Source organism: Salvia splendens, chromosome 15 (assembly GCF_004379255.2).
Source record: "Salvia splendens isolate huo1 chromosome 15, SspV2, whole genome shotgun sequence".
Lineage (NCBI taxonomy): Eukaryota > Viridiplantae > Streptophyta > Magnoliopsida > Lamiales > Lamiaceae > Salvia > Salvia splendens.
Genome location: NC_056046.1, coordinates 9,835,077 through 9,850,954, shown reverse-complemented (window position 1 = coordinate 9,850,954; position 15,878 = coordinate 9,835,077). Strand labels below are relative to the sequence as shown.

Genomic DNA, 15,878 nt, shown 5'->3' with positions numbered 1-15,878 from the left:
CGCGCGCAGCAGGCTGCTGCAACCCAGAAGCGGCAGTGGCAGAACAGGGACTCCCGGCTCGCTGCGGGGGCCCCGACGACCAGCTCCGCCCCACCACCGACTGGGGCGCCATCGACCAACACTCGCTTTGCTCCAGTCAGGGTTTCGCTGGCTGAAAAATCGGAGAGATCGAGGAAGGGGTTGTGTTGGCATTGCCCCGAGAAATATACCCCGGGACATGTGTGTGCGGTGAAATTGTTGTGTTATGTCGGGGAGGAGGATGACGAGGATACACGACCGGATACCGAGTGTCAATTACAGGATGATCATGTTATCACGACAGACCTATCTCACCTGCATTCGTTGAATGGGAACAGCCGGTCTAGGCCATTTAGGGTGACAAGAAACATTGGATCAACGGAGGTGGGCGTACTTATTGATACAGGGAGCACCCACGACTACCTGCACCCGCGAATTGCGGAGCGCCTCCAGCTCGCTTTGACACCTATTCGACCCTTTCGGGTATACGTAGGAAACAGAGCCTCGTTATTATGTGCCCACGTGTCTCGTCGCACGAAGTTGACTATACAAGGTGCTCAGTTTTTGGTGGATTTGCACATTCTGGAAGTGCATGGAGCGGATGTGATCCTAGGGATGGACTGGCTCGAATCACTTGGCAAAATCTCAGCGGATTTTGTTGGGAAAACCCTGGAGTTCCGACGGGGAGAAGATGCGATCGTGTTGAAGGGGGATAGACCGGGACCGCAGCAGCTGTCCTTGAATTCATTGATGATGCTGGCAGCTCACTCTCCATCACACGAATTTTATGAGATTGTGCCCTTCGATTCCGAACCGGGGACAGGCGAGTTGTTATCCGTCGAACCATGTTTTCCACCTGATCTACCGCCACAGTTTAGAGCAGTATTGGAGGCTCATCAGCAGGTGTTCGCGTTGCCAGTAGGGATGCCCCCTAAGCGAGCTTTCGATCATAAAATCCATTTGCTCCCCAACACCAAACCAATTAACGTGCGACCATACCGTTACCCTTACTTTCAGAAGAACGAAATCGAGCGTCAGGTTCAGGAGATGTTAGAACAAGGGATAATACAGAAAAGCCAGAGCCCTTTCTCGTCTCCAGTATTGTTGATTCGGAAGAAGGATGGTTCTTTCAGGTTTTGCATAGATTATCGTGCCCTGAACTCGGCGACTATTCCGGACCACTTCCCGATCCCGACCGCGGATGAACTATTCGATGAGCTAGGTGCGGCCAAGTTCTTTACGAAGTTGGACTTACGTTCGGGATATCACCAAATTCGGATGAACGGCGAGGATATTTTTAAGACTGCATTCCGCACCCATGATGGGCATTTTGAATTCCTGGTCATGCCTTTCGGACTGACGAACGCGCCGTCCACGTTTCAGGCAGCCATGAACGGAATATTTCAGCCCTTACTCCGAAAATTCGTCATCGTGTTCTTCGACGATATTTTGATATACAGTCCGTCTCTGGAGGCCCATTGCGAACACTTGTCCGAGGTTCTATCCTTACTACAGTCCCATCAGTTCTTCGTAAAGTTGACGAAGTGCGTGTTCTGCAGCACTACTGTCGAGTACTTAGGCCATCTCATTACGGAGGGCCTCTTGAAGGCGGATCCGGCGAAATTGGAAGCTATGACCGCTTGGCCTACCCCGCGATCGGTCAGGCAGTTACGTGGATTTTTGGGGTTGACCGGGTATTATCGCCGCTTCGTCGCGAACTACGCCATGATTGCAGCTCCCCTTACTGATCTTTTAAAAAAGGACGCCTTCGAGTGGGATGCCGGGGCAGCGGACGCCTTCGAAGCTCTCAAGTTAGCTATGACGTCGGCGCCGGTGTTGAGTCTGCCCGATTTCTCGAAGCCATTTTGTATTGAAACGGATGCCTCCGATGTCGGCATTGGGGCAGTGCTCATACAGGATGCTCATCCGATCGCCTTCTTCAGCAGGAAATTGGTGCCCCGTCGACGAGCTGCTTCCACTTATCACAAGGAGTTATTTGCTATTGTGGAAGCCGTCCAAAAATGGCGCCAGTACTTGTTGGGGAGGGAGTTTGTAATTCGTTCCGATCAAAAGAGTTTGAAGGAACTGTTCCAACAAGTTGTTCACACGCCGGATCAGCAAATGTATGTCCGGAAGTTGATGGGGTACAAGTTTAAAATTGAGTACAAGAAGGGGATATCGAACAAGGCGGTTGACGCTCTGTCGCGTCGTGAGGATGGGGTCACACCACCGGGTGAACCGGAGGCTTCTTTAGATGAAGATGCTGTCGCGGGAGCGGCGCTGTTGACGGCTGTGGCCCATCCCGTACCGCGCTTGCTGGAGGTACTTCGCTCCGAGACAGCATCCTTTCGCGATTTGGTGGAGCTGGCGGCGAAAATAAAAAAAGGCGAGGCCCCAGCGCACCTTTCATATACAGATGGTCTGATCTACTTTGGCCGCCGGGTCCTTGTCAGCCCGTCATCGGCCATGAAGAGGTTGCTGTTAAAGGAACACCATTGTACCCCACTCGCAGGCTACCCCGGTCATGAGCGTACGTTCCGTTTGTTAGCTGCGGGGTTCTACTGGCCCAAAATGCGGAAAGAAGTGCGGGATTTTGTAGACGCGTGTGTCGTCTGTCAATCTACGAAGTATTCAACCCAGAAACCGGCCGGCCTGCTACAACCGCTCCCGGTCCCGTCGCAGGTTTGGGACGATGTCTCCATGGACTTCATAACGGGTCTGCCGCAATCCCGGGGATATACGACCATTATGGTTGTGGTGGATAGGTTGTCCAAATATGCTCACTTTGCCGCTTTACCCACTCGGTTTGACGCCCTGCGCGTGGCGCATCTCTTCGTCAATACAGTGGTCCGTCATCACGGATTTCCAAGGACTTTAGTGTCGGATCGGGACACGGTTTTCTTGAATTCCGTGTGGGAAGGAATCTTGCGACTTAGCGGCACGAAGTTGCACTTCTCGACGGCCTATCATCCGCAATCCGACGGCCAGACGGAGAGTCGGAATAAGGGACTAGAGCAGTACCTCCGCGCATTCACCGCGGATCGCCCCTCGACGTGGTCGAACTTCCTACCTTGGGCCGAATTGGCGCTGAATTGTTTTCATCATGAGGGTCTCGGGACGTCACCATTCCGTGCTCTGTATGGCCGAGAGCCGCCACCCTTGATTGCTGCTCCCCCGTCGGCCAAAACCCCTCCAAACGTGGCAGATTTGATTAAGGAACGGGGTGCGCTCTTGGTGGAGTTACGCCGGAACCTTCAGAGGGCACAACAACGGATGAGAGCGTCGGCTAATAAACATCGCCGCCACATTGAGTTCGAAGTGGGGGATTTCGTGTGGCTGAAACTGCAGCCGTATCGTCAGCACTCGGTGGCAAAACCGGTTTCGGCTAAGTTGGCGAAGAGATTTTATGGACCTTTTGAGATTCTGCAGAAGATAGGTCCGGTGGCGTACAAGCTGCGTCTTCCCGAGGGGAGTCGGGTGCATAATGTTTTCCATGTTAGCTTGTTGCGCGCTTTCGTGGCGTGGGATGAAGTGGTTCCTCTGCCCGACAAGTTCAGCGGGGTCAGACCCATTGCTCATCCGGTGGCCATTTTGGAGTCTCAGATTATGTGGCATGAGGGAAAGGCGGTCGAGCACGTGTTGGTGCGTTGGTCGGATGGAACGGACTCACCCTCGTGGGAGCCGCTGACGGAAGTCCGCAAGCGATTTCCAGATCTCCCCCTTGAGGACAAGGGTGCTGCTAAGGAGGGGGGAGTTGTTACGAATGCATCCACACCAACCCCATTGGACGTGAGTGTAGCAGGGGAAACGGCTGGCGAGCAGTTGACGGAAGCGCCAGCCGAGGACGAGGAGCGAGCACCATCCGAGAACGAGGAGAGAGCCGAGGACGAGGAGCGAGCACCAGCCGAGAACGAGGCTGAGAACGAGGAGAGAGCCGAGGACGAGGAGCGAGCACCAGCCGAGAACGAGGAGAGAGCAGAGAGAGACGCGGAGCCGAGCAGGAGCTTGAGGCCAAGGGATCGGTTGAAACCTCCCAACCGATTCCTTTGATTAGTTAGAGTCTTTTGGTCATTTAATTATTTTTGTTATTTAATTATTTTGGTAATTAGTTAGTCATTATGTAATTAACGTTTTTATTATTTTCCGTCGGGTTTTCTTTGTTGGTTCTTTCCCGATGTAGTTAGGATAGGTCGAACCAACCCTAGGGTCCATAGATTATAAATAGGGCTCTTCATTGTTCCGAAAATCTTATGAATGAAGAATATTATTTTGCCCAAGAAATTGCGTAATACTTTGAACCTTTGTATTCTGCCGACGAAGAGTGAATCTTCGCGCCAGATTTTGTTTCAGCCGCCGATCTTCTTGTTGAAGACGCCGGAACGAGTGTTACTTGGTGGAATTGGTCAGGATATTCACGTTAAGAGCAGGAGCATCTTAACATACTCCTCCCCACGAACTTGATAAGAAGTATGAATATCTATGTTCTATATCATATTTTGGTCGATCTGGAACATCCACATAGTAAATGAACATTTCAAAGGTTTGAGTCAAATAGGGAGACCAACAAGGGAAAAAAAAACTTATTTGATTACTTTAGGTCATGTGTTAAAAGCCGGTGTCCGATTCTCTTTTTCCAACGGAACTGTCAATTGATCAAGTGGGCAGAGTTAAGATTGATACTAGATTTGCGACCCCTCAATCCCCCGCCATGTTTTTATGAACTTGCCTATTGTTCATGTAGAACCAAGTATCCCGTAGTTTGATTTATTGATATTGATACGAGGGTACTCGTATCGGTTCCGGCAGCGCGAAGTCGCCGGAGAAGGGTTAGGTTCGTTCGCGGGATCCTCCCTTCGAGCAGCCTAGGGTTCTCGGTCAATTAGGGTTTGACGAGATGACGATAAAGGATAAACTGAATTGATATTTCTTGAATGATGGAAAGGAATAACAATGTTCACTATTTATAATAGTGGATACCCTAACTTAAGGAACAAGAAAATAATCCTAATAAATATGAAAAGATATGGTAAATCAATAACTAACTAAACAATATAGATACGAGGATAATTTAGGAATATGCTCGTATCAGATATGCTTTTCTTTTGTCGGTTCCTGCTTTTGTTTGTTTCAATTTGAGTAGCTTACTAGCTTGTTTTACGTTTTCTGTTTGTTTGAGTTTTGATACTACTATTTTCTGGTAGTTGTTTATGCAGTGTGACCTGCTTGTGATGAATATCTTTGCTCAATGAAAATGGATAAAGTATTATATGTAGATGCATCTGGTAGTATGGAACCCGTGCAAATCCGGCAATTCTAGTGCAGTGCAAAATCTCTGTGATGTGGACCTTTTGGTTTGTCCTATTTCAAACCAAACTTAGCAGTTAAGGTCTAGATTGGCTGTTATAAATCATTTTTATTTAGTTATTCAAATGTGTTTGACGGTGACTACATTAATTTATTAAGGTCCAAGTTTGATGAGCAACTCAAATGCTTCGCTTCCGAATTAGTATATACATTAGTTTATACTATTACTCACTATGCTAATCTAATCATGGTGTGAAACACTCGACTTTGTCATTGCAAAGTATATCAAGTCCTAATGATAGAGAGCTTTTTGTGTTTAGTAATTGCATCTAGATATTCATAGGATTCTTTTTTTTTCTATTTATTTAGTTTTAATTTATTTTCATGGTGAGACATGTTTACAAACATTATTCATATTGAGTTCTGAAGAACTTTGTTTTGGTGCAATTTTTAGCAACCACTTAGGAAGAGATTTTTTGTGGACTCCATTTAGATTGTTCTTGTTCATGTAATTGTATAAAAAAAAGATTGTTCATGTAAAAACACATGAATATAATCATATAGGAAGTTTCCCAATAGAAACTCCAAATTATGCAGCCTTCTAAAAAAAATATGTTCCTCTCAGAAAAAATACTACTACTGTACTACTCCACTGTAAAAGAGCTTCTGAAATAATTTTGTGTTGCCAGATTGCTCTGTATAATCAAAGAAATCATACAGATATCAACAACTTAGTAAGTTCAACAATAAAAATGAATTATGTATTGACCATCGAAAATTGGTAAAATTAAAAAATGCAGATGTGCTTCCTCAATTGGTATACAAAGATTACGAATCGGATTGTGAGCAGCACTTTTCTGAACAGGTGGCATTAAAAGTGAATTACCCATCAACTACTTTTCATATATTTATTTCTATTTAGGGGAACCTAATCAAGTTATGATGTGGACATTATGCTAGTCGACCAATCTTAACAATGCCATTTTATTACAGGTGTATAATGGGCACCCACACTCTTCTCTTCAGCTGTCTTTTTTCCGTTGGGGACACATCAAATTTCTCTATTTGGATTTTTTAAGTGGAACTAAACAAGTGTTCGTTTAAGGGTAAGATTTAGCAAATAATCCACATTATGATGTTACTTTCTAGTACTCTTTTCAATTTCTCATTATCTCATCCATCTACAAAAACAATAGTAGAAAAAAAGTAGTAGAAGCAAATAAACTATATGTGCTTATTTTAAAAACTTTGTTCAATTTTTAGTCTTTCGTGTTTTAATTTTGTTTGTACTTTTTAGTTATGATTAATTTCATCCGTTTAAGAGTATTTAATTTTAATTTAAGTTAATTTATTACATATCGCATGGTTTCATAAATAGACAATAGGCATGATTTCCACAAATGAGTTTGACTAAAATGTCTTTTATCATTTACGGTATCACTATCTTGTTTTTGCTTATAATTCAACGTTTGGTTGGACATGTTACAATTAATATGTATTACTACATATCCAACATTTTGCTTATTAAGGGCCAAATACTTTGAAGCAAACAAAATATTAAAGTGTCATGGCATATTAAACACCTGAATAGAGTTGCTCAAAAACCAACACGGTTAACAGCATTCTCTCAACAAGCAGTCAATTCAGTGAAAATATTTAGTAGCTTAAAATAATTCTAAAGAGTAAAATTGGGTGAAAGATTCATGTCGGCAATGTCACAATGAAAGATCACAACCAGCAAAAAAAACTTAACACTAGTTTATACAATCTACAACTCTGTTTTACGAGAGATAATACACAGTCCACCCCTTATCTTAGACAAATCTATTCAATAACACATTTTATAACAGATCAACTAGGAAATTTGGGACATTTTTTAGTCATAAACGAAACAAAGCATATGAGAAGTGCAGCAGTGGATACCTAAAATGAGTTGGTGCAAAAGACTCCACTTATTTGAACTCTCAGTAACAATTTATACTGATAGTTGTTCTTTTCTGATACCTCAGACCTATTAGATAACATAAGATTCCCACAAAAATGAGCGCCAACCATACACTCCAACAAAAAACAAGTTCATGAAAGAAAGTAAAATGAACTAACATGACTAGGTGCACATACACTAATGAACCGTCATCACATAAGTCGCCATTTTGCTAGATCATATTGATTTTTATTACCTCTATCTCATTAGTGTCTTCTTACTCTTTCCCAGTGCTTGAGATGCCATCAGAGATGCCATCATTCGGTCGGACAAAACAAATCCCCGAGACTCCATTAACCCGTGCACCATTTGAGCATCTTGCACGTAGCCCCCACCAGCAAGTGAACCTATAATCCTCTCAAAGTCCTCCGACTCCAACTCATCAATCTTCGACTCCAGAACTCCTAAAGCTTGCAAGGCCTTCTTCTCAGCTCCTGACTTGATATACATGCCACAGAGGCTCACATGGAGCTTAAATGGTGGAGCTTCACCCTGTTCGGAAATCTTGTCCAATAGCTGTTGGGCTTCCTCAAGAAGGTCCAACTTGCTAAACCAATCAACCAGAACTGTGTACGTAGCAACCCCAGGCTCAAACCCATCCTTCTCAAGTTTCAATAGAAGCTCCAAGGCTTCATCCAACAAATTCTTCTTTTCATAGGCAGCAATCACATTTGCAGTGCATCTATCATCTGGCTTGAGCCCAAGGTTTGTCATTTGAGTAAAATAGTTCAAAGCACGGTCGGGATTACCAGCTCGTGCACATGCCTCAATCATTAATGTCAAAGATTCAAGGTCCATGCTAAATCCTCCGGTAAATTGCATGGCAGTGCGAATTCGTTCAGCTAAGTCAGCATGGCCAGCTTTGGTATACAGGTGAAGTAAGGCCATGTATATATCCTTTGGAGGCTTAATACCCAGAGTATCCATTTCTCTCAGTATAGACTCAGCATCTTTCGGTTGGTTTGCATTCACATAGGCCATGACCATAGAACTGTAGACCTTAACGTCTGGTCGGAACCCATGTGCCTTGCAGCTATCAAATGCTTCTTTTGCTCGACTAAGATTTCCTACTTTACAATACATTTTGATCAATGTTATTGATGTGATAACATCAGGAAGAATGCCCATGTCATTCATTTTCTTTAGAATTCTCTCAGCATCTTCTAAGCGGTTCTCCTTGGCAAGAGCATCAATCAGTTTTGAGTAGTCCCGTTCACTTGCCTCAAAGGAATCTTCAGAAAGTAGAAATTCTGAAACCTGAAACAAACAAGTTGCCATTTAACATTAAAAACATCAGGATATTAACTTTAAAAAACAACTCTGTCAATAAAATTGCATAAATTATGATTATGAAATACCTGAAGTCAATAAAATTCTATGCAATTGTTTATCAAAGCATTAACTAATAATAGTAAATTATTATGACCGAATGCTCCTCCTACACCCTTCTAACATGGGATGAATGTTTCAATTATGCTTCCCAGAACTGACTGAAAAATGGTTGCCAGATTTTATACAGAAAGCTTTTATGCTCTTCGAAGCATTTGAGACATATATCTAGATTATGGTTCAGCATAAATAAACAAGTGTCAATGTGGTAATCAGTCGTCTACTGAACGCGGAGTTGTAAATTTGGAAATATAAAATCAAATCTTACCTTGCAATTATTATTTGAATATCAATGATGATAAAAACTTCATTTATACATCTAGTCAGAGTTGTATTGTTAATATTACATGTTCAACAGTTTCATGTCGGATTCACATCTTTAGATCTGGTTATTTATCAATCTAAAACATTCAATTCTGCCAAAATTACCAGTAATGGATGGGCATGTGAAAGAAATATCATGTAAGAGGATGATTTGGTTAGGGGATAGTTTGGTTATACCAAAAAATAGGAATCTATATATCAAAGCTATCATTTCAAACAAAATCATCACTCTTCTAAAAAAATGTCCAGATAAAATTTGCATGAAAGACCAAAACACCATACCTTGAAATGTATATTAGAATTCTGCTCTTTCAATTTATCAAGAAGACCAACCCAATCAATCCTGCTAGGTTGGAGAAGATCTTTCCATTCTCCTAAAAGTGGAGCAGGATCATCCTCATCTTTCAATGAGAGGATCTTCTCAGTAACAAGTTTGCACTTGTTAGATATTGGCTTTGGCTCCTCGGGCCACATAAATTTGCTACTCTCATTAATTTTATCCGCCACCTTAGCCCACTTTGGATTGGATAAATCAAGCCCATAAATCTTATACTTGATCTTGCCATGTCTTTTAGGAAGTGAGACACCAGTCTGTTTCCCTTCAAGCAGATTACCGTCCTCATTAACGACTTTGTTTCCCCGTTGATCTTTTTCTTGGGAATCATTTTGAGCAGCCTCTTTCCGCATGCGTTCCAAACTCTCATAAAAATCACTTTTCTCCATCTTTTGACGAGCCCACTTGAACCTAAACTCTCTCAGCATATCTCCTCGAATGCCCACTTCACCAGCAAATCTGTACATTTCCTTAACTTCCTCAGACTGAAGAAATGTCTTCATTTTCTCTTTTTTCTTTTCTTTCTCCATGTTTCGCAGAACTATATTGCTAACGTCCCACACAGTTCTCCACAAATCCTCACTGAAATCTCCTGAGGGCGTAGAAGCACCAGACCCCATCACTTGCTGAAGACCACCCTTTTCCATCTCCGATACAACATTTTCAACAATGATCACTAGCATGCCGTTAATTGTATCCTTTTCACACTTGGGATACGAGGCAGCGAGTTTTTTCCGCATCAGCCAAACAAACCGGGACAAGAACTCATTCATTGTAGCATCATCTTCTGACTCACATTCCAAATGACTTGATGAGTCATCATCTAACTCAACTTGTCCCGAAGTTTGAATGCATCTAGAAAACTGATTATAAATTCTGTTATGCTTAGGGCAGTTCATGAAAGATGAGCCATGGTATGCTCCTGATGGATGAAAAGTAGGGGGCCTAGGGATGCTAGCAGCTGCTACACATATATAAGCAGATGAATGCTGGTTGAATGCTCTGCCATTGAGTTCAGCGATTCTGTTCACCGTGTTTTTGCTAAAGAAACGCCTCAAATTCATATCTACCTTTTCACGTTGCCTTTAAAGAAAAAATATCAGACCAACTGAAAATAGCACGATCCTGAAAGGGTCTACTGAAATAACATCTAATACACAGAATTAGATCCATAAATTCCAACCAAAATAAATAACTGACTATAATCTTAAAAATCAACTAAAATCCACCCAAATCGAAATATAAACTGTAAAATCCATGTTTGGCGCCTAAACTCATCCATCATCCACCAAACATTTGCTCAACGAGTGATGATACATTTTTTATTTGTAAAAGCCATGAGTTTTTGGAAATCTATCGGATAACAGCTGTAATTACTCATGCGATAAAGCATTGGAGCTTAAGATTTGGATTCCAAAAAACTTTTGTTTTCTATAAACCCTAAACCCTTAAACCCTTAAACCCTAAATACATGTATAATCCAGACGTTTTCTCACTCATTTCTGCTCATCGCTTTCTTCAATAAACATGTAAATCTAGATTTTTCTCACTCATTTCAGCTCATCACTTTCGTTAACAAACATGTATAATCTAGACTTTTTCTCACTCATTTCAGCTCATCACTTTCTTTTACAAACATATACAGATCCCAGTCAAATTCAGCACATTACAAAGCTTCCACCAAAATACGCAACATCACTTAGTTAATTATAAATCAAATCATTGGACTTCGAATTGCAATATCTCACAAATCTTAGTATTCCAATTTTTAGGTATATAAATACCAATTTAGGAAAAATGAGCAAATCACATCACGAAAAAACCCAACAAAGGAGACGGTAAGAAGAAAAATCGCTGCCGGAGAAGAATATGCAACATCAATGAAGAAGAAGTACCTGATGAACAAATAGTATCAGGCTTCTTGATGTTGTTGAGTTGAATTCAATTCCACTGCGGAGGCGCCGAGAGCAGCCGTGCTGATCCGTCGGCCGAAAATAAGGAAGAAATGGGGACTGGGGCGGCGGAAGTGGTGGTAGATTTGTTGGTTTCACCGGAAATGTTGTAAAGAGAGAGAGGGAGACGAGGGAGGTGGCCAAGCCCAAGATGAAATTTATTTAATACTTGTGTTTTGATTTATTAATTATTGGGCCGGATTTAGCTTACTAACAGATATTGGGCTTTTCGAATATGTTCTAGATAAGTGGGCCGAGAATAGTTTAATTATTGATTTTCATTCTTTCAATTTCATCTTAATATCTTAAGAAATTGTATTTATGTTAATAAATAGTACTTCCAATTTGTGATTCCAAAGTTCCTTTTTTCTGAGATACACAATATAGTGATATACATGCAGAGGGGCTTATTATCACTTATGGTATGGAAGTAACAAGACTAGTTGTCATTGGTCAATTTAAAACTATATCTTTTGTGGAAGTAAAAAAAGAAATGGTAGAGCAGAGCATGAGCATGGGTGAGTTGAATTTACAGAGAAACAGTTATGGGCTTCTCCATCAAATATCATTTCACCCTTGGTCCTCAATATGAGGAAGTATGAAAAAAGACTTCTTTCTCATTGTGTATACATTAGTTTAGTTTTATGCTTTCTCCCTCTAATAGAACTTGTAGTCTTACTACTTTACGGTAGAATTTTATTTTTTTGTGAGATTTGATGATCTATGTGTTGAAAATGCTGTATAGTCGATTTGAACTCTCAAATTTGTATCTGGAAGTAGTTTCAGTTCTTGATGAAGAACATCACTTATTCAAACCGTATGGCTTCCTTATTTGAATATTTAGTTTGGGAACTAGTAGATAATTTTGATATTTGTTTACATATACCTCAAGAGCCTGGAAAATCTGCTTTCAGCTTATACATGTAACTATCAAATTAGCACTAGATATATTAAGCCACAAAGTGATCGTTATACAGCAAAGTCAATTTGCTTGGAATTCTTGAGACCATAAAAGCATAAGCAGTCATATCTCCTTTGAAGTATTCATGTACTAGAGCCTAAAGCTTAGATTTTATATCCACAATTCAAATCTGGGGTGACTCGGGATCTTCACTGGAACAAGCTTACCAATCCAAGCTGATACGTCTCAAAATGTACAGATTATCAATGTACTCGATGACTGGAAGCGAGGCATTTATGTATCTGATCATTTCCTTCTCAGCGGACTTCTCTGTCAACATAGAAGATGGAAATCAGAGCATATGATTAACGTAATCAAGAACTGAATATACACATCTAAATGTTCTCAAAATTAACCTCCAGCGAGCCAACAAAACAGTGTTGAGTAAGTATCTATGTAAATGACATAATGCGATAGCGATACAATCTCAGCTTACCAGTTTCATTTAGCTTCACTAGCAACTGATCCCTCGTTGGCAGCGCATACATACCAGCATAAGCAGCAGTCTTCACCGCCCAAGAGTGATAAGGGGCACATGTTTTTGCATAAGCAGCTGAGGCAGCATCTTTCAAGCAATAATCACTGTGAGCAGCACCATAAGTGTAAGTTGCATTGTCAAACAATCTGTCACAGCAAGGCCCTCAGGGATACTGACTGTTAAACAAGTTTGAGGCTTGGAAGTCACTAGAAGCTTCGGAGCTATTTCTATAGTAGATTGTTAACTATCGAAAATGTCTTTCCATTTATAATCAATGTGAAGAGCAGGTGTGATAGCCCAACGTCGGGACAAATGCAACTAAGAAGTTGTGTAAATCTATCAAATGGAGTACTAATATGTTGGAAATGCTAATGTACACTAAGATGTCATTCAATTGTATGACTATTTATCATATGATTATCTATCTAGGATTAAGTTGCGAGATTATTTTAGTCGGAGGGGGTGGTTATGACTTATTATCATATGATTATCCATCTAGGATTAAGCATCTAGGTATGTCCCGTAAAACATACCTTACCAAGAATTTCATGAAAGGAAAACAGTTAAATCATCAAGCAAGAGAATATGCAAAGAGAAACTGACTTACTTTGAAGACAAAAAGTTTTGGAACAGAGCTCTAATGAGATCAAGGCCCTGCCTGACTCTACGCAAATTACGCGAAAGACTCCCTTGAGTCCTGACTGAGTTATTTTGTGTGTCGTAATCAAGTACGCTATTCAATGTTCTATATCTTTGTGATGCTTCCGCGAGATCATTTACCTGAAAACAATGAGCTCATACCAATTAGTCAACCTTTAGGTAGTTTGGAGTCAATCTGCAACAAGAAGAAGATATAGATGCCACAACTCAACTAAATGCTTGTTGCAAATAGTTCAGAGGTATGGGCGTTAACCAACCTAAGATTAAGTTACACGATATTTGTAACGAACAAAACAGTTTCGACGAAAACCTTCAAGCAGAGACTTGATACTTCCGTGGACAGAAAAATGCTCTTCTTTCGCGAATAACATCACAGTGTTACTACATGTTTGTGTTGTGATTTAATCCAAACATGAGTAGAAATATCATCTACGTTTGGATATAATTAACAAGCTGTCACCAATCAAAGTGGAAAACAAACTATAGAAACCTTTTTCAGTTTGTGAAGATGTTGATGTAAAATCAACTAAATTACTTCCAACAATGGAATTTCTACTCCATCCCTTATATATCAAGTAATTTTTGTCCAAGTAATTAATTCTCCAAATTTTACTGCTCCAATCCTTCAAATACGAACAAAAAACATTCACATAGAACACATGATTTCACAGAGAAGGCGGCATCCAGATGAATTCAACATCAAATACATGAAAACCCTAACAAATTGGGGATGATTCAGAATGAAATTAAACCGACCTTGGAAACATACTCCATCTCAGCAAATTTGAACGAGATGCCTAAACACCCAAATAACACCGAGACGAGAGAGCACGCATCGCAGAACGTTTTCAAATCGAGATCGTGATGAAGCCCCTTCGCCTTGAGCACCGCCGAAATTTGCTCAAACGCATCCACCACTGCAGCAAGCGGCGTAAAATCTGTTTTTTGGTAAGATTCATCCGAAGAGATCGGAATTCCTGAAATCGGAATCTCTCTATCAGTTGTTGAGAAAAAAGATTGGAATTTGAGGGGAGGCATGGCTTCTCGCCTCGGGAGATTGTTGCGTTACTGTGTAATAAAATTATGAGTGGAATTGATGATTTACAGAGGCGCGTTTGTTTTGACGACTGATGGGATTCGGGTATTGAGTGGGTATTTTGCATATTCGCGCCAAAAGTAGTTAAATGACCGACCTTCATCTTTTGCATTTATTCCATTTTTATTCTGCAATTGACATGTCTCACTTTTTTAGAAAAAATACTACTACTACTATGTATTCTAGATTTGGATTGAATAGCACGTCAATTTTTACCTATAGTTATGAGTTATGACATGCTCTATACCAATAGGTCAATTTTATGGGGCACCACTCATAGGAACAATGATCCTACCGAGAGTTTAGAGCACACGTTGTAGCACAATTACGAAGCAAAAAAGAACCGAGAGTTTGAAGATGAGAAAAAGTGTTTATTACTTTAATTCTCAATGACTCCATCTATGGGGGTTCTATGTTATTTATAGAGACCCAAAAGACTTGACTCGATCTTAAAAGGAAAAGGATTAATGAAAAATAAGGAAATAACTCAAAAAGAAATAAAAAAAGAAATAAAAAAGAATTCCACGCATGTCTATCTCTAATAGCTGACGAAGTCCCGATACTTGGCGGGCCGAGAAGCTGCCCTCTTTGGTCGATCTTTCTTGGACCATCGGTTCTTGGATCGGCCTCGTGCCTTCGTCTCCCTCTTCTCTCCTTCTTCGGACTCGTCCAGCTGCATGGGCTCATGCAGCTCTGCTTCTTCGTCGTCGAGTGGAGCTCTATTGGTGAAGGTCGTATGAACCACTTGACTATATTATCATTGTATAACCAATCATAACGTAACACATTTCACATTGTACATTTTACTATATGTAGGAATTAAAATTTTGCATTGTAAATTTATATTAGGCTTTGATTTGGTGGTATGTATTTTATATTATCTTATTATATATATAAATAAAAATTAAAGAAATAAATTTATGAAATTCACGCGATAATCTTAATTAAATATTTTTCATATACTCCATTATTTTGTCTTACTAGTGTTAAATATTTCCTCCAAACTATATATATTAAAAATCAAATGTACGAGGGTGTGTTATATTGTTAACTCACCCTTAAATTGCTAACTACAACTACATGATAGGCATTAGAAGTTCAAATCAAAGGCTAAGATCATTCAACTCCGAATATCAATAAAGTGAAGAAAAAAACGTCAATTAGGGTATTTAAGTCAATTAACAAAAAAGTAGTTATAACTAACTTTTCAAAAATATCTCAAAACTTTAAATGCATATAACTATCTCAATTTAAATCATTTTTTCACACAACATATATCAAATTAAGGATAATTTTATAAGGATTCCAACGAGATCCTACATGCATATGTTTCGAAGACAAAATTTGAAAAAAAATTCTAAATTTTTTGTATTTTTGA

The 15,878-nt window shown here is 40.4% G+C and overlaps 2 protein-coding genes across 4 annotated transcripts; both read right to left on the bottom strand.

Moving 5' to 3' along the window:
- Positions 1-7,147: 7,147 nt before the first annotated feature.
- Positions 7,148-11,439, bottom strand: LOC121769483 (pentatricopeptide repeat-containing protein At1g63080, mitochondrial-like). 3 transcript variants are annotated; one of them, XM_042166304.1, is made up of 3 exons: positions 11,249-11,439; positions 9,302-10,503; positions 7,148-8,563 (listed from the first exon to the last, which is right to left on the bottom strand). In XM_042166304.1, exons 2-3 carry the CDS (start codon positions 10,415-10,417, stop codon positions 7,505-7,507), a joined length of 2,175 nt encoding a protein of 724 aa, XP_042022238.1. In that variant the 5' UTR covers positions 10,418-10,503; positions 11,249-11,439; the 3' UTR covers positions 7,148-7,504. The 3 variants fall into 3 exon arrangements, with proteins under 3 accessions (XP_042022238.1, XP_042022239.1, XP_042022237.1); XM_042166305.1 differs by having other exon boundaries at positions 9,302-10,491; XM_042166303.1 differs by having other exon boundaries at positions 9,302-10,436.
- Positions 11,440-12,111: 672 nt separating this feature from the next.
- On the bottom strand, positions 12,112-14,542 carry LOC121767542 (ACD11 homolog protein-like). Its single transcript, XM_042163830.1, has 4 exons — positions 14,161-14,542; positions 13,352-13,524; positions 12,703-12,848; positions 12,112-12,536 (listed from the first exon to the last, which is right to left on the bottom strand). Exons 1-4 carry the CDS (start codon positions 14,440-14,442, stop codon positions 12,430-12,432), a joined length of 708 nt encoding a protein of 235 aa, XP_042019764.1. The 5' UTR covers positions 14,443-14,542; the 3' UTR covers positions 12,112-12,429.
- Between the last annotated feature and the right edge of the window lie 1,336 nt (positions 14,543-15,878).

Coding starts and splice junctions, on each gene's coding strand:
- LOC121769483 (XM_042166304.1), bottom strand. CDS start 10,417: ATGAATTTGAGGCGTTTCTTTAGCAAAAACACGGTGAACAGAATCGCT. Junction 8,564..9,301: donor ATTCTAATATACATTTCAAG/GTATGGTGTTTT, acceptor TGTTTGTTTCAG/GTTTCAGAATTTCTACTTTC.
- LOC121767542 (XM_042163830.1), bottom strand. CDS start 14,442: ATGCCTCCCCTCAAATTCCAATCTTTTTTCTCAACAACTGATAGAGAG. Junction 13,525..14,160: donor AGATGGAGTATGTTTCCAAG/GTCGGTTTAATT, acceptor CATTGTTTTCAG/GTAAATGATCTCGCGGAAGC. Junction 12,537..12,702: donor AGTGAAGCTAAATGAAACTG/GTAAGCTGAGAT, acceptor CTATGTTGACAG/AGAAGTCCGCTGAGAAGGAA.